At 36.0% G+C, this 27,839-nt stretch overlaps 1 protein-coding gene across 5 annotated transcripts in view; it reads left to right on the forward strand.

The window, feature by feature from the left end:
• LOC128212358 (nucleolysin TIAR-like) overlaps positions 1–27,839 on the forward strand; it is a 147,481-nt gene that overhangs the window by 47,955 nt on the left and 71,687 nt on the right. The window contains exon 1 of one of the 5 annotated variants that reach the window (XM_052917775.1): positions 5,057–6,797. The exons of 3 other annotated variants lie outside the window; for them this stretch is intronic. In XM_052917775.1, the coding sequence (XP_052773735.1) occupies positions 6,501–6,797 (297 nt within the window). In that variant the 5' untranslated portion in view covers positions 5,057–6,500. Of the gene's footprint in view, positions 1–5,056; positions 6,798–27,839 lie in introns of those variants that run through there. One more of the 5 variants, XM_052917773.1, reaches the window with a different exon arrangement.

Here is a 27,839-nt window from a genome sequence, read left to right on the forward strand (position 1 = left end):
CAATAAGGTTACATAACACCATCTCATTCTAGATACAAAATGCAGCCCCTGATTGACTTAGGAACCTTTTTAGCCACATTGTATCCAGTTAAAATTTTAGGGCAAGTTGGGATTTTCATGAATTACTTCTACACCCTTCATTCTGTTGACTTAATACTTCACACAGTTGTTTAGGGCCATCACACAATTAGGTTACACTACTCCATATTATCCTTTATATAAATTATGGCCCTTGATCAACTTAAAAAGTTTTTTGGGAAACTTTGAGTTTTAACTTAGATCTCAAATACTGTTCATTCAATTTGCTTCATATTTAATACAGTAGCCATCAAAAAATTAGGTTACATAATTGCATATCAACCTTAAATACAATTGATGGCTTTTGATTGACTTTTTTAAACTTTTTTATTGCTTTTGACAGGCATTTTTTATCTTGACCAGATTCTCACAATGTGAAACCTGGTTATTAGAATGTCATACATCCTTGTTAGGGCGGGATTGCAGCTTCAAACTCACCTATGGCATTGAATAAATTTAGTTAGGTTTGACATATAAGGACCAGACTTTGTATATAGGACGAGTTTATGGAGACCTTTCATGGGATTGCATTTGGGGCCCCTAGGGACAAGGTCAAGGTCACTGTTACTAAAAAAAAGGTGACTGTTTGGTACTGAATTACTTTGTTAGGGTTGACATATTTTGACCAAACTTGGTTTGTAGGAAGAGTTAATGGAGGACTTCCATGGGCTTGTATTTGGGGCCTCTAGGGTCAAGGTCAAGGTTACTAAAAATAGAAAAGAAAACAGTTGAAACTGAATTTCAAAGGCTGAAGTTCTTTTGTCAGTCATTAAGAAAAACCTGGTTTCGTAATTGCGACGTTTCTTGTTTACTTTTTTATGGTTTTTGACAGGCACATATCACATCATTATTGTATTTGTCTCTAAGACAAATCTTTGTTAAGTCGAGCGTGCTGTCCCACGACAGCCCTTATTCAACACATATATACGCAATTTAATATGCACCATATCAGGAGCTATTCATACAGCCAGATTTTCCTGCATAATGCTTTCTGCGCTGGCAAATCAGTTTTAATTGATACAAAACCTGTTATTATTGGAAAGTGTATACATGTGCATTGAATGTATTATGCAATTCTCTTCCAACATATGTTTAATATGTTGTACAATAATTTATGATAAAATTATATGATGCAATTGTAAGATATTAAAAGTTTTTATATTCTGTAACCGATGGCTGGCAACATATTATATATTTTATTTTCTGTAACTTTTGGCTGACAACAATTTGAATATTTTATATTATCTGACTTATGGCTGACAACAACTTCAGTGTTTTATATTTTGTAACTTTTCGTTATTGTGATTATTGGTGTTTTGCACATCCATCTTGGCGCAAATGTTAACAATGTCCAAACAAAATTCTTGAAGGCTCATGTCAAACATTCTGCCATTCTTGAAGGCTCATATCAAACATGCAGCCACTTTTGATGGCTCATAGCAAACAGGCAGCTGTTTTTGAAGGCTCATCTCAGACATGCAGCCACTGTTGATGGCTCACATCAAACATGCAGCCACTGTTGATGGCTCACATCAAACATGCAGCCACTTTTGATAGCTCATATCAAACATGCAGCCACTGTTGATGGCTCACATCAAACATGCAGCCACTTTTGATGGCTCATATCAAACATGCAGCCACTGTTGAAGGCTCATAGCAAACATGCAGCCACTGTTGATGGCTCATAGCAAACATGCAGCTGTTTTTGAAGGCTCATCTCAGACAGCAGCCATTGTTGAAGGCTCATAGCAAACATGCAGCCACTTTTGATGGCTCATATCAAACATGCAGCCACTGTTGATGGCTCATTTCAAACATGCAGCCATTGTTTATGGCTCATATCAAACATCCAGCCACTGTTAAAGGCTCATGAAACCTGCAGCCACTGTTGAAGGCTCATATCAAGCATTCAGCCACTGTTAAAGGCGCATGAAACCTGCAGCCACTGTTGAAGGCTCATATCAAGCATTCAGCCACTGTTAAAGGCTCATGAAACCTGCAGCCACTGTTGAAGGCTCATATCAAACATGCAGCCACTGTTAAAGGCGCATGAAACCTGCAGCCACTGTTGAAGGCTCATATCAAGCATTCAGCCACTGTTAAAGGCGCATGAAACCTGCAGCCACTGTTGAAGGCTCATATCAAGCATTCAGCCACTGTTAAAGGCTCATGAAACCTGCAGCCACTGTTGAAGGCTCATATCAAACATGCAGCCACTGTTAAAGGCTCATGAAACCTGCAGCCACTGTTGAAGGCTCATATCAAGCATTCAGCCACTGTTAAAGGCGCATGAAACCTGCAGCCACTGTTGAAGGCTCATATCAAGCATTCAGCCACTGTTAAAGGCGCATGAAACCTGCAGCCACTGTTGAAGGCTCATATCAAGCATTCAGCCACTGTTAAAGGCGCATGAAACCTGCAGCCACTGTTGAAGGCTCATATCAAGCATTCAGCCACTGTTAAAGGCGCATGAAACCTGCAGCCACTGTTGAAGGCTCATATCAAGCATTCAGCCACTGTTAAAGGCGCATGAAACCTGCAGCCACTGTTGAAGGCTCATATCAAGCATTCAGCCACTGTTAAAGGCGCATGAAACCTGCAGCCACTGTTGAAGGCTCATATCAAGCATTCAGCCACTGTTAAAGGCGCATGAAACCTGCAGCCACTGTTGAAGGCTCATATCAAGCATTCAGCCACTGTTAAAGGCGCATGAAACCTGCAGCCACTGTTGAAGGCTCATATCAAGCATTCAGCCCCTGTTAAAGGCTCATGAAACCTGCAGCCACTGTTGAAGGCTCATATCAAGCATTCAGCCACTGTTAAAGGCGCATGAAACCTGCAGCCACTGTTGAAGGCTCATATCAAACCTGCACACATTGTCCTCGAATATGACAAAAAAAGTTGGTGGACTATTTTGTAATTTAATGCCTCAATTTATTTAAGCATATGGCCATCAGTTTCCAAGACAATTTTGGACATTAATGGTTCGGATAAGATGCGTAATTCCCATGTGTGGCCGATGTTTAAACCTCATTTGTCATTGCCTCCCCACTCTGCCCTGTATGAAGATTCTCAGAGAAACGACACTGGTCACTTCTCACTGTCTGCTTACAGATTTTATTGACCGTTTGTGAGACATAATTATGGAGGAAATTGTACTCGTTTCAGCACAAGAAATCAAATTTAGAAACTTATTTGCTGAACTATGTTTATGAAGGGTAAGAGATGAAATCCCCAGGCACTGGAGATATTGGGGACTTTGCACTTATAAAATGTCTCATTGTTTGTAGGAACAAATTTGTCCACTATTGCAGACGCTTTTTGTTTTATATGACAGTTTTCAAATAGGCCTTAGGACACAATCAATTTCATTTTTCAGGTTTACAACCTTTTTTCAGAAAAAAAGGTATTTTTAAGTGCACACTGCTTTATTCCACAACTTTTAAGAAAATGCAGTTTTTGTTCTTTTCAAGTCATATCATGTTGCAAGAGTCAATCATGTATATGACTCTGGTACTTCTTGAGCATTGTAACAGTTATTTATCACATGGCAGTGCTTGTTTCAAGTGTAACAGTACCATCAGGTATTGGTGACATGAGTCATGTGATAAAAATAATCTTACATTTGTTGCCATTTCATGCACAATTTAACGAAAATTGCTACAGAAAGTTATAAGTCATTCCATACATTTGTGTATTAAATGGCCACTCATGTAAGATCCTATATATAAAATATTGTGTAATATTTCTTTGGAAATACTCTTAGAAGTTCTAATAGTTCAGGATTATCATTCTAATTAATATTACTGGTTATTTTTGTTTTCTTAAATCATTATTTTGGCCTAAGCTGCTGTACCCATGGGCATAATTAATTGTTTAATGAAGCAGAACTAAATAATAACTTGATGTCAGTAAGAATGCCTCTATACTAGCCAGCACACATGTGCTCACTTAATAAAAATAAGTAATATGGTGTATCGTGAATCAGTCCGCAGATTCCAATGGCCGAGACATGAGCATTATTCACTGTTATTCATTGTGTAGAAAAATCCGATGAACAAAAATTTAATTTGTGTGGCCTAAAAGATGTTTATAAGAGCATTAAGTTGCGTTTTCAATATATGTTTTCCTAAGCCCTTTTGGTTATCAATTAAGCGGAAGTGTTGTAGTTTGGAGAAGTATAAGAGTATGTCTTTGTGTCTTTTTTCTCCATACTCAGTCGTTGTTGATCTATAGTTCCCTTGGAAACAGAAATAGTGAACATTTCCTTCAAGAGAGAAAGCATTACAAAATTAAAAGATTAAAATCTTGTTCCATTCACCTTTTCAAAGTGGATATGTGGCTATTTCTTCTTGGTTTTCAATTAAAGTCAAGCCCCTTTGGGAAGCTGGGACAGTTCTTGAAAGGAAAACAAGCAATTAATCTAATGATGTAATACAGGTTTTCAGCTTTCTTCTCTTATTGTGTACGTAGCTGAGCATACTGTAAGGCGAGGGAAAAAGAAAGAAAACCTACAAAAAAACAAGGGCCAGTTTCTTCCTTTTTCCCAGAAGACATCAACAAGTCCCAAGAATATGTTTTTCAGGATTGAAGACATCTTAAACATATGACAGAATAAATAGTATCACAAAGTGCTCCGCCCTTGGGAATTAACAGCCTTTTAATGACTCAAATTAAAATTGTTAATCCTGGTTTGTGTATGTCTATGAACTATTTGTCGTCTGTGAGTCAGTTGTAGTTTGGCTCAGCTGGTTTGTCGCTTTAACGGATTTGAGTGTCATCTTTAGTGTTTGTACAGTGTAGGCGATCTGAAAGTGAACCTAATTTACATATGAAAGGATTTTTGGGTAATCATTGGTTTGATTTGATGCAAATTATGAAGAATTTGGTTTAGTTCTGCTCGATGGATCATGCACTTGAAATTTGTGTATAATTGAACTCATGTACGTATACCTGATATAATTTGTCATTGCTCACTTAGTTGTTCAATATTTGATTGATATAACAGGAAATTGTGTTATACATCAATATCGAGATTCCTACCCTAGGGCATAAGACAGCATACCGGTGATTTTACTAATTTTACTAATTTAACTCTCACGACTGTTGAGTTAACTTAATTACCGGTCATTGCCTTTGGGCATTAATGTATATCGAAGTGTCATTTGATTGGATGGTTGTACATGTAGTTCTGGGATACTGATTCAGAAGTCTTTGTTTTGGAGATAAGTTCAAATTAGTGACTAAGAGCACACAATTATACACCAAACACTTTGTAATGATCTTCAAGCTGTAAAAAATACAGCAAATGTGATCGGAGTCAGTAATCATCTATTGAAGATTTTTGGTACTTGAAGTTTGTGAAGCAATACTATAATTGGTAATTTCATTTTCATTGTTAACTTCTTCTAACAAATAAAAGATAATTGCTCTCATTTGGACAACTACTGTGAAACGATTGCCATATACAAAACTTCATGCCATTGAAGTAAAAGTGGGGTAATTATCGTGCAATTTTATGTATTTTGGACATATTTTGTACGGTAGTAAGGCCATTTGAAACCGATTATCAAGGCTGAGAGTTGGTTTGGAAAAGGTCACCAGTGCTGAAATGCTCTAGCACATTACTTTTTCAAGCCAGTAATTGGATGAGTTTTCTGTCACCAGAAATTTCTGTTGCAAATCTATTTGTGAAAGTTCCACAGACATTCAGTGTGTGTATTTGGTATCCAGAGACTGAAAAGTAGACAAACATTTGACACATACACCGGGGTTTCGACTGTGAATGAATACGGGTCTCTCATGAAAACCCTCATATGGGAGCCTACTTGCCATCTGTGAAGTGATGAGCTGATTTATTGAGTGATTACACGGAGATATTCATTGGCGATACATTGTAACTCTTGTTACTTGTTCTCTAATACATGTACTTATTGTTTGTGGACTGGCAGTGCATGACGTGTTGTTTTAATGGAAGTTATTGAACGGTAAACACCACTCTGAGGTCCCTAAGGTGTCTCATACAGGGCAGCACAAGAATAAACCATATTCCGGCCTTCTGATCAAGGCGTGACGGGACGTGGCATTTCCCTGGAAACTTGGTGACAAATCGTGTAAAAAATTCATGGTACAGCTGAACACTCTATGATTTCCTATGAAAAGAATACTCTGGCACTAGATGGCATTTGTGTATCAGAAAATTGGAATATACTAGGACTTTTGAATCAGTAAATTGAAAGCAAAGTATAACAAAGCTTGTTTCTATGTGAAACTGAAGTTTATTTATACTTTATAAAGTGTTTGTGACAGTTCAAGAACTGTGTCAATTTGAACTTGATAAAGTTGAGTTTGTGTTTTCATTGTTACATATCCTCACACCATTTTACGTGACGGAGTTCCGGTCCTCCGTCTGATCCAGATCGATGATTGAAGCACAGAGTTTTGACTCCCTACTGACTGAGCCGTTGATCGTGCACTCACCTGCTGTTCAGTCAGTACCACAGTTGACTAAGATTGCCGTTGCACCGTCCACAGCTCTCAGTATAAATACCGGACTCACTGGTCTAGTTGCTGCACCGCAGTACGCCGCTCCTGCACCCACACTAAAAGCCGTTAGTGGTTTACCGACAACATCACGTAGATTTCTAGGACCCGGTCTCACAAGGATGCATCCTTATTATTACGTGCAGTATGTGCCGCTGGACCTTAAGCAGAATCTGGTAGGTCTCCTCCTCTTATGGCTCTCCTTTCACTTTTTGTTTAAACCACTGAAGTTTCAAGTTCTTAGTACACATTTCAGAAATTGTCATAAGATTTCTTGGTTATGAATATGTATTCCAATATGTTTTTTGTAGGAATGATTTAAGTCATAGTTTACCAGAAATTTCATGTTAGGGTTTACTTTCTGTAATAATTGTTATGACATTGACTGGCACTGTGCTGTGGGTTAAAAAAAGAGTGTACAGTCTTCGGTAACTCAAAAGGTAGTTCCCATGTGAAGCGTCAGATTCCGCTTCAATCCAAAAACCCAAATATATGAAGTTAAAAAAAGAAACAAAGCAGATATTTCTTAATTCAAAACCTCTTTGATATACACTCGCTGTAGGCTCAGGCAGTGTAAAATATATACAAAAATACAATATATACAAGGGAAAGGACGCTAAACATAGTATCTGAAAGATTTAACTAGCTCTTTGTTATAAGTTATTCGTTAAATTTGAATTTCTTATTGAAATTTGATGGTCAAATGTTAATGTATCGTGTGATTCCCAAATTTGGGAAGTAATCATAATTAGTTTGCATTGAGAGCTATATTTTTTATATGAAAATAATTTTATATAATTTTTCTAAACCATAACGAATTTCTATTATGGCCCCATTGATCTCTATGCTTTTGGCTTGTTTTTTAATGACTTTATTCCCGTTTTACATATTAAATCTCCATTTTATATTGTTTTGTACAATGTACAAATTCTATGTTTGGTTTATTTGTGTTGTTGTATTTATTCTGCATGTTGGGAAATAAGCATTATGTCTTAAATTATGTCTTACTTAATATGAAGTAGATTGATGTTTTAAATTCATAGTTAATTGTAGATAATGTTTAACAGAAAAGTGTTGTTCATAACTATGTCTGTTACTGTAATCTCTGCATGACACTTTCAAGTGCTCTAATCATTCGAGGTTAAAATATAGTACGTTATGTTCCTGCTTTGGTCAAAAGTCGATGTAGTCATTAGTTTAATTGAAGTTAAATGCTCAATGTATTGTAAAAGATCCCATTTTTTTTTGCAGTACCCTCCCTCTTCTAAGACCAAAGAGGATACAACTATAATACAACAGAATATTAACAAAAAGTAGTCCACACTCTTTGAATAGACATGTGTTTATAAATGTTTAATTGCATGAATTTGCATGTCTTGAAAATGTAGGATCAAAATTATTATAATTTTTTGAATTTTTTTAATTACCATAGGAAAAGGGTGTATTGTTGGTAATTTACTGTCATTGTTGAGCCATGGTAACCCCTATAAGTATGTGTTATATATACCAATAGAACTTAAGAACAAAAGTTTCTGGTTTATAGTGTTATTTAGAAATGAAAATGATTGCCAAAGTTCTAATTAGTCATTATTTGGTTTATTAATTTGGCTATCAGTGGCCAGCGTATCCTTGTATAGAGACATTTCACGACAAGCACTAACATAGCTTTTATTTATTTTTGGTCTTTTAGCAACTAAGGTTTTAGTAGGTCCGCTCAAATTCAAATTATTAAAAACTTAAATATGTTTTTATGGGTTGCTGATAATTGTCATTAAGTCCTGAAACTTGAAAAAGTTTCTTGGCTGTAGGTTCTTGAATTGTACTCCTTTAATTTGTCAACATCAAGATACCTTCTTAGACTTTCAGGACCTAGTGATGCCATTTTCATCAACGTAAAGGTACATATTTGAGAGGTTTAATTAATGCACATACCGTGCGCATAATATATATATATATCTATTAATGCACATATTTTTCCTTTGAAAATGAGCGCACCAGCTTCATTACATTGCTGAATACTATGGCTCGATTCTCCGTCGCGATAAGTTAGTGTCAGCTTGTTTAATTTTTTGAAACTTATTTCAAATCATGATACTCTTTTCCAGGTTTCTTATTGAAGTATGGCATTTTCCCCAATTTTCAATTTCTAACATTAAGTATTGTAATAAGTGGCCAAGTTGGGTTTAAAAATCTTGTTTTAATTGGATTATTCAATTATTTTCACTGCTCATTAGTTAAATGTTTCAGTTTGTTTTAATATTTACTTTTGACAGTTTCTGTCTATGTATATAGTATTTGATAAATTTATTGCACAAATATTTTCTTTTCTTATTTCCGGATTGGTGAATGGCCTTAAGGCCTTCTTGTATTTGAAACCTATAATTATGTTAGAACGCCAATTTGAATATTAAGATTACTAGTTAATGACATTATCAATAGAATCTAACATAAAAAAGTTATTAGACTTGTATTGATAATTGAATATATGTGCATGAATCAATGACATTTTAAACTTAAGCCTTCTCTGTATGTATTTCTTTTACCTTGTGATAGCACTTGAATCCTTAACTATTTTAGACTGGGTTGGAATTCCTGGTTGGGGTGTGGGAGGAGTGTATTTTGAAATCTCTTTTTAGCTTTGTTGTTTATGATCTGGAGTAAAAATACCAATCTATATCATAGATGCTTTCTCTTACTGAGTTTTAATCATCACTTGGTGTTTGGTAGACTACAAAACAACTCGCTACAAGTTGGGTCACTGTAAACCAAGTAGTTGCAAAAAATGACCATGTCTGACTGACCATGCCTGTCTATGATGGACTATGAACGTCCATGATAGTACATTAGTGTCTGTGAATGTTCATGACTGTACATTAGTGTCTGTGAATGTTCATGACAGTACATTAGTGTCCGTGAATGTTCATGACTGTACATAAGTGTCCCTGAATGTGCATGACAGTACATTAGTGTCCCTGAATGTTCATGACAGTACATTAGTGTCCGTGAATGTTCATGACAGTACATTAGTGTCCGTGAATGTTCATGACTGTACATTAGTGTCCGTGAATGTTCATGACTGTACATTAGTGTCCGTGAATGTTCATGACTGTACATTAGTGTCTGTGAATGTTCATGACAGTACATTAGTGTCCGTGAATGTCCATGACAGTACATAAGTGTCCGTAGATGTTTATGACTGTACATAAGTGTCCGTGAATGTCCATGACAGTACATTAGTGTCCGTGAATGTTCATGACTGTACATTAGTGTCCGTGAATGTTCATGACAGTACATTAGTGTCCGTAGACGTTCATGACTGTACATTAGTGTCCGTGAATGTTCATGACAGTACATTAGTGTCCGTGAATGTTCATGACTGTACATAAGTGTCCGTAGACGTTCATGACTGTACATTAGTGTCTGTGAATGTCCATGACAGTACATTAGTGTCCGTGAATGTCCATGACAGTACATAAGTGTCGGTGAATGTTCATGACTGTACATTAGTGTCCGTGAATGTTCATGACTGTACATTAGTGTCTGTGAATGTTCATGACTGTACATTAGTGTCCGTGAATGTTCATGACTGTACATTAGTGTCCGTGAATGTTCATGACTGTACATTAGTGTCTGTGAATGTTCATGACAGTACATTAGTGTCCGTGAATGTCCATGACAGTACATAAGTGTCCGTAGATGTTTATGACTGTACATAAGTGTCCGTGAATGTCCATGACAGTACATTAGTGTCCGTGAATGTTCATGACTGTACATTAGTGTCCGTGAATGTTCATGACAGTACATTAGTGTCCGTAGACGTTCATGACTGTACATTAGTGTCCGTGAATGTTCATGACAGTACATTAGTGTCCGTGAATGTTCATGACTGTACATAAGTGTCCGTAGACGTTCATGACTGTACATTAGTGTCTGTGAATGTCCATGACAGTACATTAGTGTCCGTGAATGTCCATGACAGTACATAAGTGTCGGTGAATGTTCATGACTGTACATTAGTGTCCGTAGACGTTCATGACTGTACATTAGTGTCCGTGAATGTTCATGACAGTACATTAGTGTCCATGAATGTTCATGACTGTACATAAGTGTCCCTGAATGATCATGACTGTCCATGCCTGTCTATTATGGTCTATGAATGGTCATGACAGTACATTAGTGTCTGTGAATGTTTATGACTGTCTATGCCTATCTATGATTGTCTATGAACGTCCATGACTGTCCATAAGTGTCCTTTAGTGTCCATAAGTGTCCTTTATTGTCCGAATGTCCATGTTTGTCCATGCCTATCTATGCCTGTCTATGAACGTCCATGAAAACACATTGGAGGGTTGTGCTTGGTCGGTACATTGAAGATCAGATTTCAGATTTCCCAAGAAAAGGGGCTTCAGAAAACAAGTTATTTTTACATTTTATGTGAAAGAAAATGCCCGCAGGTTGAGATGTTTTTGTATAAAAAAGAAATTCCAATTGATTAAAACAATTTTAATCTGCCTTAATTTGGTATTAATTAGGAAAATTCCCTCCAAGTAATTACTCGGTTACTGCAAAATAATTCTGTTGGAACACTTTGGAACATGGAACTAAAATCTGTCTTATTTGCCGACTCCAATTTTGTGTGTCACAAAAATTAAGGAAACCCAGCAATACATATGAATACTGGAGGCTCCTGACACGTTTCAACATGCTCAATCTTATGTTTCCATTCTGAAGCAATTAAAAAAATATATATATTTGGTACAAAGCCATTCTCATGTTTTGCCTACCCCTCCTAATTAAAGGATCTCGCTTCACCTGCTTAGAAACGTGCAAGTGTGAGCAAATACATGAGACCCCCTTGTCTGACATTGTATAGTACTAAACCCTTAAGTTTCTGTTTAATTCAAATATTACACAAGATTGGACGCACAGTCCAAGTGTTCTTATTCCCTTGTACTTGAGTATGGAGTAAAAAACAAACATTTGCCATCAGGCTAGATATATACAAATACAGGATTAACATTTATTTCTGTTTGTTCTTAAAACCAATCTGGTGTCATCTTTAATCTGTCATTGAGCAATGTTTGTATGAACCTTTAGTAAATATTGGATTTGGTGAAAAAAGAAGATAGGGATTACAGTTTGTTCTCCTGTCTATCTTTTTTATCATAAAATAACTAATGATCTTTTGTTTTCAAAATGTGATATATTGGTTAAAAAATGCTTTTGGACAATGTTTTTTTTTGTTTTGAATGTTCATAATAATACAGTTCAACTATAGGAATTTTGTTTTCATCAGTGTTTTTTTTGCCCCTTGTAAAATGCTTTATCATTATATAAATACACTATATTCATGTGTCTAGTGAGTGGCTTTGTCTATTTCTCTATTAATAATATGGAGTACAATGGAAACTATCTGTTGTCTGAAATGCTCATTCACATGCAGTTACATTTACTATTGCACACCTTGCTTTCAAAGTGCTATTCTTGTCCTAATGACACAATTCTAGTTTTCTTTGATTTGCTGTTTTTTATATCAAAGAAAAAATGTTGAAGCATTGACTTGTTAAATATGTTAACTTGTTGAGTCTTGCTGTGTAATTTTCATTCCTTTATATTGTATTTGTACCTCAAGTGTGGGGGACCAATTACTCAAACTGGCGTTTCTTTATTTAACTCTGTTGACTAATCAAATAATTGCTTAATTTTAAGATTTTTCACCTTGTGTCTTGTAAAATATATTTTTCAAATGCTTGTGGGTAAAAAAGGTAATTACATCAATTTAAATGATAGGGCTTACTCGGATCCTATTTCATGTTCTTTTAGATCTTTGTGCACATTGCATTGTTTGTAGTGTCATGTCAGTTTTCTGATTTCTTAAACAGCAAAATTTCATAAAATAATTACTTTCTTAATTTTAAAAAGGTTTCAAACAAAATATTATTCTTTTAAAATGAGAATATTTAAACAATACTCAACTGGCCAATTATTAGAACCCAAAACTGGGCTTTATTTCCCAGGTGCTAGAGTTAAAGGAAACTTTGTACAACTAGGAAATAGTAAACATAGTTTACGCCATTTAACAGTTTTTTATGCCACCCGAGGGGCAGCATGTGTCCGTTCATCTGTCTGCCACAACTGTTTCAGATCAATAACTTCTCAATTCTTAGGTCTAGGGACCTCAAACTTGGTAGGCAGGTTGGTCATCTTCAGTAGATGAACCCTATTGAAATTGAGGTCAGTTGGTCAAAGGTCAAGGTTGTGGTGACATTGAGCTGAAAATAGGTTTCTGTTCATTAAATGAAGAACTCTTGGGCCAAGGGATATCAAACTTGAGAGGTTGGTTATGATCAGTAAATGATCCCTATTGATTTTGAGGTCAGAGGGTTAGAGTTGAGATTCATAACATCATTTTAACCATAGTAGTTTATTTATCATACAATTTCTTTCCATTCTATGTTTTCATTAAAAATATAAAATCCTGGCAAAAAATTCTCTAACATAATGTTAACTGTTAACTTGCAGTGGCTTATCATCATTATGTCAACTAATAGGCCCTTCAAATGTGAAAATCATTGCAGCAAATGCAGCTAATCTTTTCCCATTCAATTGAGGCTATCTTAGTTGTTTTATTCGTTTTTCTTTTTATTAGGGATAACTTCCAATTTAGCAATGTGCTTTGTTTTCCTGTGAAATGTATTGACTGACACCAGAGTTCTATGTCTGGGATCGTTTGAAAAATGGTTTGGAATTCCTTCAAACCATTTCATTTGTTAGGGTACAGATAATTGTAGTGCTTGTTGACACATCATTTGTTTTCCCTTGTAAGTCTTCGAAAGAAGGTTGTTATTTAATAAAAAGCTGTCTAGAACATTAATAAGACAATTAGTTTTTTGTATGGTTTTGCAAACTGAAAAAAGAACTTATTTTGGAGACAATTTTTGTTCATTATGGTAAGGCATGTCTTACTTTTCATCAGATGGGATGCCCTCATGTGTTTCTTATATATTATTATAAGGAAAAGAGATCATGTATTGGCATTGCTTTGATGTTGGTGTTATAATTAAGGTATTCACAAAAACATACCCTGTCTGCATTGACAACACATGAATATATCGTACATGTCTTGAGATATGCTCTTTTGATGATATAACATTGACAAATTAGATGATGATTTGTATCTGCTTGCAAAACACATACAGTAGTTGGCATGTACAAACACATACAGTTGTTTGCATGTACAAACACATACAGTAGTTGGCATGTACAAACACATACAGGATTTGGCATATACAAACACATACAGTAGTTGGCATGTACAAACACATACATTAGTTGGCATATACAAACACATACAGTAGTTTGCATGTACAAACACATACATTAGTTGGCATATACAAACACATACAGGAGTTGGCATATACAAACACATACATAAGTTGGCATATACAAACACATACAGGAGTTGGCATGTACAAACACATACAGGAGTTGGCATATACAAACACATACAGGAGTTGGCATTTACAAACACATACAGGAGTTGGCATGTACAAACAAATGCAGTAGTTCACATATACAAACACATACAGTAGTTGGCATAACAAACACAAACATTAGTTGGCATATACAAATGCATACATTAGTTGGCATATACAAACACATAAAGGAGTTTGCATGTACAAACACATACATTAGTTGGCATATACAAACACATACAGGAGTTGGCATATACAAACCCATACATTAGTTGGCATATACAAACACATACAGGAGTTGGCATATACAAACACATACAGTAGTTCGCATGTATAAACACATACAGGATTTGGCATATATAAACCCATACATTAGTTGGCATATACAAACACATACAGGAGTTGGCATATACAAACACATACAGGATTTGGCATATACAAACCCATACATTAGTTGGCATATACAAACACATACAGGAGTTGGCATATACAAACACATACAGTAGTTGGCATATACAAACAAATACAGGAGTTGGCATATACAAACCCATACAGTAGTTGGCATTTACAAACACATACAGGAGTTAGCATATACAAACACATACAGTAGTTGGCATTTACAAACACATACAGGAGTTGGCATATACAAACACATACAGTAGTTGGCATATACAAACCCATACAGTAGTTGGCATATACAAACCCATACAGGATTTGGCATATACAAACCCATGCATTCTAAGCTGACATATACAAACATGCATTGGCTGACATGAACAAACCCCTACATTAGTTGACATATACAAACCAATACATGAGTTGGCATTTGCAAGTCTACCCAATAGTTGGTGTCCATGTGCAAATAACCTTTTTTAAAAGCACACTTTTTGTTATTAATACAAAATTGTCTTGTATCTTACAGGGTAGATTGTAACTTTCATGGTAGATTTTGTCGTTTTGTCCTTGTCTGCTTTTATGGCTGTTGTACTGCTGCTGTCGGCCCACACAGTAGTTTGCATAAACTAGTAATTTCTACAAGTTGCACATGAGGCTTATTATTTATTTATGTTTAACTCTTGCTATGGGACCAATTTTGGAAAATATGGAAATGAAAATGCATAACTTGTTTTGCATTAAAGGGAAATAGTGCTATTCAAAGTTGCATAATTTCATAGGAGTGTTCAGAATTAGCAAGTCATTTATATGGAAGTACAGCCCTACTGGGACTTATTTGACAACGGCGACTTTGACGTTAATATAAGCCTGATAAATTATTTCTCTGTTTTGTCAGAAAACAAATGCAATATCATCCATTATTTGGACTGTAAAAATGTCTACTGTTTGCCAATGTGAAGTGTTCTTGTTGAAAATTCATTAAATATTCAAAGCATTTGGTGCGTGCTTCATACTCTGCATTTGTCAGGCAACACTGGTGCTATCAAATGTGTCGCTTTTCATTTAAGAGTCATTGCCCTTGGGAGAAAAATGTATGCTGACTTGTCCTTCATTGTTTTAGTTTAAAAGCTTAAATAACATTATATTGTTATGAAAAAGAACAAGTTTGGGAATATATTATTGATACATGTTTAAAACCCAGCTCGACCAAACTTGAGCTCAAGACCTCCAAAGCAGAAGTTTCAGTCTGATATCTGGATTTTTTGATCGACCAATTTGAGCATATATTTACCCTATAAATCTTGTTTAAGTTACAAGTTGAGATTTTTAAGGTTTACTGCACTACTTTACTTACAGTATGAAGGAAATGTGTTAAAAACATGGCATGTTCCTTGATTTTTAGCTCTACTGGCCAAAGGCCAGAAGAGCTTATGCGATGGTAATGTGTACGTAGTATGTGCATCCGTGCGTCCGTGCGTCTGTAAACAATTGCTTGTGAACACGATACAGTCTTCAGTTTTGATTGTATCTTGATGAAACTTGTACAGTATCTAGATATCCATTAGAGCTCGGTTCCTTTCGAAAACCAGCCAGATCCGCCCATGCATGCCTAGATTATGGCCCTTGATAGTATAAAAAAATGCTATTGTGTAAACAATTGGTTGTGAACACGATACAGTCTTCAGTTTTGATTATATCTCGATGAAACTTGTACAGTATCTAGATATCCATTAGAGCTTGGTTCCTTTCGAAAACCAGCAAGATCCGCCCATGAATGCCTAGATTATGGGCCATGAAAGTTTTAAAGAAATGCTTTCTATTTTTAGTCAGGTCTGCATGAGCGAATTCTATTTTTAGCCAAGTTTACATGTATATGTTAATTCAAGTCTAGAGTTAAGGGAGACAATTTGCAAGTCTAGGATTTTGAGAGACAATTTGCTTTTTGCTTCTGCAGTTGATTTTGTGAATTACTCTGCCTTGTTCTTGTTGAAAGCCCAAAGGCCATTTTTTAGCTTTAAGTTCTGTAGTTTGCGCATTCATCTTAACAAAATTGATTGTGAATGTTTAAGTTATGCACCTGGTGTCATTACTGGCCACACCCAGGGTTCACAGGTTTGGTAAACATAAATCTGGAAAGGTTTGAAAATCTTTTTGTGTGTTCGTGCATCCATCTCAGCACAATTGATTGTGAATGTTTGTTCAAATTGATCAATGTTGTCCTAGGATGCCCTTGACTTTGACCTTTTGACCAACTTTTTTTAACTTTTAAAACTACAGAAAATTTTACTATGAGTACAGTTTTGAAAGCATTTTTTTTTGTCAGATGACTTTTACTTGGCACATATTAAAATAGTTCATGCAACTAATCTGCTTACAATACTTTCTGGGCTCAGATGTTGAACGTGCTACGTTTTCAGGTAACCCAAACACAAAACATAAACTATATGTCTGTTGCCTTTTACCCATACATACATGCTCTGGATTGATATGACCACAAAAGCCATGCCAGTAGAGCATAGGCCCTTTTGGGCCTCTTGTTTATTTGGCTATGTCTGCGTCTGCCTGATCACACTTTCATTTCAGCTCTGTAACTTTTGGATTTGTTATCTTTACTTAACTTAGTCACAATGTTATTTAGCACATTATCTGGATTAATGTAGATTAAGAGTCAGATCACACTTAACTCCTGAGTTATGGCCCTTGAATTGTCAACATAAACTTGCTACAATGTTTATTGGTGTAATATCTCAACGAAGTTTTTTTCAATATAAAAACAATCACCTTATTATATACCCTGCAAATTTGGAGGTTTTGTCCGACATCATAAAAGGGTCAATGGATTGGAATAATTTTTGACTGAATTATGGCCCCTTTTCAACTTTGGAATTTGTGAAAAATTGTAAGAACTTCAACAAATTCACTTTGATATACTTTCTTCAGGTAATGAAATACAATCAGGACCATAATTTCACTGTGTTTCATGTTTCATTTCTATCTTTGGTTCTTGGGAATGACAAAGCAAATGCATAAAAACTAGATTTCAAATGCCTTACTTTTAGATTGCCATGCTTTTCTGACATATACGAGGAATATATGCAGTCATTGATTTTAAGTGATTTTTTACTACTTTGTGCCCATGTTATAAAAACATCCAGAATTTATGTGAAAATATCTGTATATGCTATGGCACTCAAATTATTATTACTAAATTTGCTTTGAAAATGATGGGCGACCCTGACAGGCAACACATCTGGATCAGAAATTCTAACAGAAAACAAGACATTATTCCTTTGTCAGGCTTTGAAAAACATGGTGCATTTTCCTGATTACTAGACTGGTATAATTTGATAAATGTGACAGCTTCAGTAATGCTCATCTCAAAAAGTCGCCACTTTCCTTCATAGACGTTATTGCCTTTATTGGTTCCTAATTTGATCAATGTGAATAATCTACCTTTCATCACTGTATATTGTTGAGTTGTTACAAAAGTATGGACACAGATCTGTTGTTCTGATAGTCCGAGCTATAAATGGAAAATGTGATCGGGAACATGTTGAAATTAGCTGGTTAAGGGAGACTTCTAACTCTGCCTTCAGCCTGGTTACCTTCAAGCGTGAATTGGGAACCTCAAAATTTGCCCCCCGTTATTAGACTGATGATTCCCTTGTTAGGCTAATCTCTTGTTAATATTCTTCAAGAAAAGCATACTGGTCACATTTATCAGACTGTGCTGAATATAGTGATCTTCTTACCTGCTTTAACTTTACTGAGGGCATTTAGATTTTAGCAAATATTGCATTATGAAACATTTTTTTAACCAAAGGAAACAGTCTTATGTATTGTTGTGCAATCAGTGGCATGCAAATACTATAGCTATTAAAGATAAAAGGCCATACCAAATTGATCCATGTTCACCTACTGTATGTTTTGGAATGGGATCCTGACGCTCAACATAAAATCTATTTGTTATGGCCTTATATCTTTTATATGGGCGGAAAAACAACAGAATAAGTTCCATAAGAAGTGAAATTATTCTCCTTGCAACAAAATTGTCTTTGCACTAAATGTCATTGATAACAGGTATCACTTACAGAAAGCATCATATCTAGTCCAAACATCTAGAATATTGAATGTCTCACTGCATATGACATAATTTTTTACTCAGATCACTGTTATTATAATTATTATAAAGTAGAAGGAATTCACATTTCCTTGTTTTATTTAGATTCTGGTAAAAAAATAAATCATTCAGAAGAAAAAACCTACCTGCCCAGTGGTGCGAAACATACAATCAATATGGCATGGCATGACTTGAACTTGGTTAAGATGTTCATTTTGACAATACGCACATGGAAGTCCCGTTACTCTTGCTAGGAAATATGAATAGTTGTTACATAATCAATGGGAAAAACAGACAAGCACTGGCATATGATTAATACATAAAATGTTTTGCTTGAAAGTCAAAGAAATCGACCATTGTTGTAGGTCACATGTTTTACAAACAGGACATGGTTGATGTTTATTGAAGTTTTTACTTTGTAAATTAAAGGATAGAAATAATCAATGATGTCCATGTCGAAAGCATGAATTTTTTAGTACCATTGTTTCACTTGGTTTAGCAATATGTCATATGTGTTGGGATGATATGAGGAATTATGATCATGGAAAACTGAGAGGTCTACCATTTTAATGGAGGCTTTAATAATTCATAATTATTATTTTGTTTGCATGAATAAATAGGTTTTGAATCATCTCTGCTTTAAGGTATGGTTTATAATGTAAAAAGTTATTCCTATGTCAATTATGAAAGATTTAAAGCTGATCTGTTTTCGAAGAATAAACACCTGAGGTATTGTGATAGCATTGTTGACATGTGTGGAAAAGCCGATGTAGGTCAAACATTCCCCCAAATGCGTTCAGCTACATATGTCAAATATTGCCAAGATTTAGTTGCACATATCTTGTTCTATTTTTAATGGAATAAACCATTTTATGTGTAATATACAAGAATTGAAAAACATTTTATTCCTTAGTCTCGCAAATCTTCAGATTATTTTTTAGCCAGATTTAAAAAAAAATAAAAAAAATTGAGTTATAGAATGGCGAAAGAAGGGCGGGTAGTTTTTATCCAGTTGTATTATCACCTCAGGTTAAAAACTAGGTCACTAGTGTTCATGATATTTCATATGATTTCTTATGAAAACACTTCAGCTTTCATATATATGGTTTTAACTAAAATAATGAACACAATATTCAAATGATGCTTAGGATGCATGTTGCCAAAGACAATTTGCACATGTGTAGCAAGGCATGTATCACTGACTTGAATAATTGTTGAGTGATGCCCATTTTGAACAAGAACAGACAGGGGGTTGGCATCTGGAATGAAGAGAACAGACAGAGGGTTGGCATCTGGGTTGACAAGAACAGACAGAGGGTTGGCATCTGGGTTGACAAGAACAGACAGAGGGTTGGCATCTGGGTTGACAAGACCAGACAGAGGGATGGCATCTGGGTTGACAAGACCAGACAGAGGGTTGGCATCTGGGTTGACAAGAACAGACAGAGGGTTGACATCTGGGTTGACAAGACCAGACAGAGGGTTGGCATCTGGGTTGACAAGAACAGACAGAGGGTTGGCATCTGGGTTGACAAGAACAGACAGAGGGTTGGCGTCTGGGTTGACAAGAACAGACAAAGGGATGGTATCTGGGTTGACAAGACCAGACAGAGGGTTGGCATCTGGGTTGACAAGACCAGACAGAGGGTTGGCATCTGGGTTGACAAGACCAGACAGAGGGTTGGCATCTGGGTTGACAAGAACAGAGGGTTGGCATTTGGGTTGACAAGAACAGACAGAGGGTTGCCATCTGGGTTGACAAGAACAGACAGAGGGTTGGCATTTGGGTTGACAAGAACAGACAGAGGGTTGGCATCTGGGTTGACAAGACCAGACAGAGGGATGGCATCTGGGTTGACAAGAACAGACAGAGGGTTGGCATCTGGGTTGACAAGAACAGACAGAGGGTTGGCATCTGGGTTGACAAGACCAGACAGAGGGTTGGCATCTGGGTTGACAAGACCAGACAGAGGGTTGGCATCTGGGTTGACAAGACCAGACAGAGGGATGGCATCTGGGTTGACAAGAACAGACAGAGGGTTGGCATCTGGGTTGACAAGAACAGACAGAGGGTTGGCATCTGGGTTGACAAGACCAGACAGAGGGTTGGCATCTGGGTTGACAAGACCAGACAGAGGGTTGGCATCTGGGTTGACAAGACCAGACAAGAGGGTTGGCATCTGGGTTGACAAGACCAGACAGAGGGTTGGCATCTGGGTTGACAAGACCAGACAGAGGGTTGGCATCTGGGTTGACAAGACCAGACAGAGGGTTGGCATCTGTGTTGACAAGAACAGACAAAGGGTTGGCATCTGGGTTGGTGGTTTTGTTAGATCCAATAGATTTTATTCAAAGCTGTAATTTTACTTCTACATTTTCCAGCATAGTCACTTGTGCTAACACATTCTTACTTGCGTCAGGTGTAAGGTTGCAAGTTTGTCTTTTATATGTTTCTGATAAAGAAGATGTCAACATTCTGTTGCAAGGATTACTGACTTTCTTTTTCTATGAATATAAACCTACATAGACTTTTCAATTTTCCTACAGAACAACAATAGCCAGCATAAGAAAGCGACTTCTCCTTTGAATAATGCTCATATGCAGACGTTTTCCTGTGTGTATTATTGGCAAGCAGGAATAACTAATCGCCACATTATCTTTCTCCAACTTCATCCCAGGGGACAGGCTTTTGATGGTTGATGAGGCTGAAATGTCTTGAAGCAAAATCTTCATATATATATACATTTTAGAAAATTCTATATGTCTTAGTTGAATTTAGTCTTGTGTAGAATTGTATGTATTTCTTGTATGTATACCAAATTATTTCACAACAAAGATAAAGTTGAATATATTATGCCTGTGACACATTAAAAAGATACACATTTACAGTGAATCTGAATAGAAATATGCCTGAGCACAACCTCATTTTCGACTAAACTTTGTTTCAATAGAAAACATCTTAAGAAACATTTTCATTTAGATTTTTCCAGTGACCAGTATTGAAAAGTCTATAGTATTTTTAAATATTTTAAATAATTGTTTGTTTTATTTCAAGGTTTGTCTGGTCGCCTCTGATCTGACGCATCATATGAAATATTGAGTCATGTAGGATTAAAAGTATTGAACCTACAAACATTTAACTTCATAAGAATGTTGGAATATTGGTCAGTCTGGGTTGTTGTGACCTAACTTATGTCTCACATGTTGCTCGAAAATGGTTTCACCTACACTCATGAAACTTCATAGGTCAGCCCATGGTCAGCACGGCCTGTTGTGCACCAGCCATTTTTTGTCACTTTTCATGCTAGAGAATGTTTTGCTCTTTAACTTTGTCAAAAATGGTATCACTATAAGCAGAGTATTCATGCATTAGATTTTTCTTTCCACACTATGACTTTTTTTTAAACATGACATTGTACATGATGCAAACTTGAAATTGGCTTTGTTAAATGCTTCACAGTATATAATGCTAATAATGCAAATGTTGATGTTGTTAATTCAAAACATGACATTGAACCATTCCTGTGTCCAGGCGGCACTTCTTGGGAAATTCATTACGACTGTAATGGCTGTAGTTTTTCTTGAAAAGTATGGTGTTTTGTATAGTGATCTGTTATAATAATTCCCAAAAGTGTAATTTTCTCTTGTTGTTTTTGACATGGAATTTTCCTGGCTTAAGTTATTAAATTAATGCTTGATAATGAGGCATTTGGGACTTCATATTCTATAGGTAACACAGATTTCAGAATAGTGAATTTAATGACAAGTATAGCATCTTTTTTAAGTGCTTAAAAACAAAATTTCACACTTTTAATTGTATCTGCCCAGGAGGTTCCCTGCTACAGGTCCAGTACTTTTGCCCAGAAGGTTCCTTGCTATGGGTCCAGTACTTTTGCCCAAAAAGTTCCCTGCTATCGGTCCACTACTTCTGTCCAGAAGGCTCCCTGCTGTGGGTCCAGTACTTCTGCCCAGGAGGCTCCCTGCTGTGGGTCCAGTACTTCTGCCCAGGAGGTTCCCTGCTATGGGTCCAGTACTTCTGCCCAGAAGGTTCCCTGCTATGGGTCCAGTACTTCTGCCCAGAAGGTTCCCTGCTATGGGTCCAGTACTTCTGCCCAGAAGGTTCCCTGCTATGGGTCCAGTACTTCTGCCCAGAAGGTTCCCTGCTATGGGTCCAGTTGTTCTGCCCAGATGGTTCCCTGCTATGGGTTCAGTAATTCTTCCCAGAATGGTCCCTGCTGTGAATACAGTACTTATACCAATGGTAGTCCTTGCTATCGGTCCAGTATTCCTGCCCAGGATGGCCTTGCTGTGATATGGTTCCACTACTGACATACCAAGGATGGTTCCTGCTGTGATATGGTTCCACTACTCCAGGATGGTTCCTGCAATGGGTCCAGTATTTATTCCCAGGATGGTTCCTGTTTTACCAGCTTACAGCCATCTTATCAAGGTAGCTAACATAATTTAGTAATAAACAAATATTGCGGAAGAAACTCTTGGTTTGACTCCTTATTATATAACTCATGTGCTGTAAAAGGCACTTTGATAACCTTAATAAATGTCTGCTGTTGTTCTGTTTTACCAATAAGGCCAGAATTGTGGATGAGTTACAAGTTAATCAAAGGCATTGGCTGGGAATCCCATTAATTTCAACATCGCAATATTTTTAGTGTGTTTTCCAACCTCAATACAACTTGAGGATCCAGAGTTCCGCTTGAGACAAGAAAATTGTCGCTTTATTTCTCGGCATGACCAGCCAATAACAATCCGTAATAGCCTGAAATAAAAGAATTGAGTTTGGTGGCTTGATGAAATAACATAGACATGAGCTACTCCAACTTTGCATTGACTGCTGGAATGTTTGTTTTTTGTCCAACACAAAATGCTGGTGACACACTCAAATCCCATTAGTTGCTTTATTCTGTGATTCATAATAACTCTTAAGTTTGCAAACAATGCTTTTTGGGGGTTTTGTTTTTCATATTGTTTTGTACAGAAATTGCTGGTCATTTAGATGGCATAACATGCCTCCAAAGGTGGGCATATTAAAATCACATTGTCTATGCGACCGGCTCAATTTCTCGTGTCCAGACTAACTTTCTCTTGTTTAGACAGATTTTAAAATAACTCCCCACATGTGTTGGACATAACAAGATGACATGTTGTGTGCAAGACCGGTGTCCCTACCTCTAAGGTCAAGGTCACACTTAGTGTTTGTTTACTATTGAATGCTGCATAAAGGAACCTAGAGTATTGGTGATCGTGTCCCGGCTGTATCCTTCTCTTGTATAGAGTTTTGGTGGTCGTGTCCAGACTGTAACTTTCTTTTGTTTGGACAGATTTTAAAATAATTTTCAACATGTGTGGTTGACATACCAAGAAGACAGTGCATGACCCGTGTCCCGATCTCTAAGGTCAAGGTCACATTTATTGCTTGATTACTATATAATGCTGCATATGAGGACATAGAGTATAGGTGATCTTGTACAGGCTGTTACTTTCTCATGTATAAGTGTTTTATATATTCCATTTGTTCAAAAAACATTCCTTTCTTAATCCACACCTTTTGTTGCTTCTTTTTCCCCTTTCTAATTGACCTTTGAATCACACTTGTGTACCACTTTGGGGGCACTCGTCACCCTCTTGTTGTATTTTATTCTATTAAGGGAAGGTCATATGTTTCCATTTATGAAAAGGGTTGAGCCAACATGTATGCTTGTGGAAAGCTTCAATTCTGATTACATTTTACTTGAAGCAAAGAATGGAACTAAATTTTTATCATGTTGGATATTTGTACAGAAAATGGTACATGTTTTGCATGTTTTTGAAATTGTCTTCATATTTTAAATCAGAGGGTTTGGTATTGTTGTAATGCTTGTTAAGAAATTGATCGAGTCAATTTTATAATTGTGTGACTGATTTCTCCTAGTAGAAGTTTCTTGCACTCAGTAGTGCAGGGGTCTTTTTGTACTAAAGTGATTTTTAGATGGAACAGGAAGGAACATTGTTCAGGTTTATAGGACATGAAGATAAGTTAATGCTTTTTTCTTTTCTGCAGGTAATGTCAGACAGAGAGCTGAAAATGGCCTTTCAAAACAGGGGTACTATTTCTCATTTTTTTTTTTTTTTTACATTTATTTGTATTCTTTCTTTTTTCTAGTCTTGCCTTTCGAAATAATATCAGTGAGATAGTGCTATACGCATTTGGTAGTATTGTTTTACTTGTTTATTTACTTTTCTTACATCCAACAGTTATGTTTGTCTGTACCCTGTGTTGAATCTTCCTGTTAAAAGTTTACTTGTCTAAGTGAAAGCTGTTGTTTTGTGATTATATTGGCGTAGGCTGCATTTCATACTTGTTATACATTTTTTCAAACCCAATTGTTTGGTCGTGTTATCATGTTTTAAAAACTTTTCATTGGTTATATTCTTTATTTAATCTTTGCAATATTTGGATATATACTGGAAAAAGAATGAATGGTCATTTATTACTGTTGTTTTGTTTTTTTGAGATTTTTAATTGTTTTATTTATAGTTTTTTTCACCATTCCTTTGTTTCCCTGGATAAATAAAACTATGGTTAATATTGGTGGAACACAATTTCAATTTGGTATGAAATCTATTTTTTCATTTAATATCAGGTTTATCTATATGTTTTTACATTAAGAATTCTTTTTCTGAAATTTTCATTTCTTGTAAAGTGCTATATAATATATTTTTGTATTACACAATTAATTTAAAATACCTTAAGCGTATGCGCTCTTTAACACTTTTTTTCGTGTGCACTACTAACAGTTTGCAATTTTTATAAAATGATAGTTTTGTATCATAACTATAGATGAATTATAATCCTGCTTCTTTTGAATTTCAGCCCAATCTTTTGTTGATGTGCAACTTTGTTGATTGTACTTTTATACTAGATCATAGTTAGATAATACTGCATGTATTTTACCAAATGTTACAGCAATATTCATGAGATGTGTGAAATTATCACACTGCTGTTATACAATAGTTATTAGGAAATGATCATTTATATTTAACGAGGTGATATTGATTTCATTATGTAATGTTAATTTATCTCAAAGTGTTCCCTTTAAAAAGACTTGTAGTCTATACAAGTATGTATGAAATAATATGAAACTCATGGTAAAAGTAAGGGTAAATGTTACAGTCCCATACATTTCATGTCTTAGTTGATATGTAACAACTGGCGTAAGATTTCAAATCTTCAGGATATGTCTTGAATATAACAGTTTGAATGTTGTACTACCCAAATAATTAAATATTCTGTATACATGAAATGAAGTGAATTGAAGCGTTATGAAAACATTCCATTGGGGACTGTGCAGTTGTCCAGGAGAAGCTTGGAATGATTGAGTTATCTCCCTTTGCTCAAATACTGAACTGTCCCAATAGACATTTGATATTCTAAGTATTTTAGTTACTATGCAGGATAATCCTGGTGAATTGAATTATTATTCTTGTACAAAGTCATGACATCACACTGCCACACTCATATCATAGAGATAATCTTAAAGAGCATCACATTCATGATTGAAATGAACTGACTTAACATTGTTCACAACCAAAACATGTTTGGAGTTTCGATAAAATAAATGATACAACTATTTGTATGGGTGAATGAAGACATCATCTATAATTTACTGTTGGTATTAGAGTTGTTCATTTGAATACACCATCTGTAATATACTGTTGGTATTAGAGTTGTTCAAATGAGGACACCATCTGTAATATACTGTTGGTATTAGAGTTGTTCAAATGAGGACATCCTCTGTAATATACTGCTGGTATTAGAGTTGTTCATTTGAATACACCATCTGTAATATACTGTTGGTATTAGAGTTGTTCAAATGAGGACACCATCTGTAATATACTGTTGGTATTAGAGTTGTTCAAATGAGGACACCATCTGTAATATACTGTTGGTATTAGAGTTGTTCATTTGAATACACCATCTGTAATATACTGTTGGTATTAGAGTTGTTCAAATGAGGACACCATCTGTAATATACTGTTGGTATTAGAGTTGTTCAAATGAGGACATCCTCTTTAATATACTGTTGGTATCAGAGTTGTTCAAATGAGGACACCATCTGTAATATACTGTTGGTATTAGAGTTGTTCATTTGAATACACCATCTGTAATATACTGTTGGTATTAGAGTTGTTCAAATGAGGACACCATCTGTAATATACTGTTGGTATTAGAGTTGTTCATTTGAATACACCATCTGTAATATACTGTTGGTATTAGAGCTGTTCAAATGAGGACACCATTTATAATATACTGTTGGTATTAAATGCTAGCTTTCCCATTTTCACAGTAACTGTTGGTGTTTGTTTTTTTAAATGAAATATGTTTTAAAACTAGAAATATGGTGCTGTAATAACTTCTTGAAACTGGAAACATATCTAAGAAGCTGTTGGTACTAACACTGTAAGGGATAATTATGTCACAGCTGTTTGTTGGGCTAGAGCCATAAGTCACGCAAAAACATGGGGACATCTGTGGTGTTTCCTCGCATATTTCAAGAGCAGCACATATATCGTGGAGGCAAAGTGCTGCAGAGTGGTAGGCCTAGTGAATTATAGATGAGATGAGGCAGCGGTATGGAGACTCTCTAGTCACTTACTAGTCGTCTTGTGTTGGCTGGGGGGTGCCCATACACAAGCCAGATGGACCCTCGGGATTTCTCATATCTTCTGGCCAGAGGCTGTCAGGAGGAATGGAAAAAGAGAGGACAAGAAAGTAGGCTGTATAATCATGTAGGAGGTTAGTAATCATGAAGACTTTGGGATGAATTATAAATAAAGGCAAGTGTCAGCACTGCATTACATGGTTCATGTGAATTCTACACAACCATCAGTAATAAATCACTTTGTTGGAGAAATGTTGAGGTTGTCAATAAATGTGTCACTCTATTTTTAATAAGATCTTTGTTAATGATCTGTGAGCATGATCTGAACATCATTGCCTCATTTTACTTTAGGCATGCCCTCAACTTGCTCCGCTTGCTATTGTATGAGGCCCTTGTCATCTCTTATGATAGCTCTAGTTATTTTTTTTATTAGACACACTGTCTGTCAGTCCGTCTGTTAACATCACCCCTCAGCATCTATAACTTGCTTCATTGCAATGGGATTTCCATCAGACTTCACAGAAATCTAGAGCAGCATGGGATAGTGTAGCACATAGCATTTGTGGA

Source organism: Mya arenaria, chromosome 12, assembly GCF_026914265.1.
Source record: "Mya arenaria isolate MELC-2E11 chromosome 12, ASM2691426v1".
Taxonomy (NCBI): Eukaryota; Metazoa; Mollusca; class Bivalvia; order Myida; family Myidae; genus Mya; species Mya arenaria.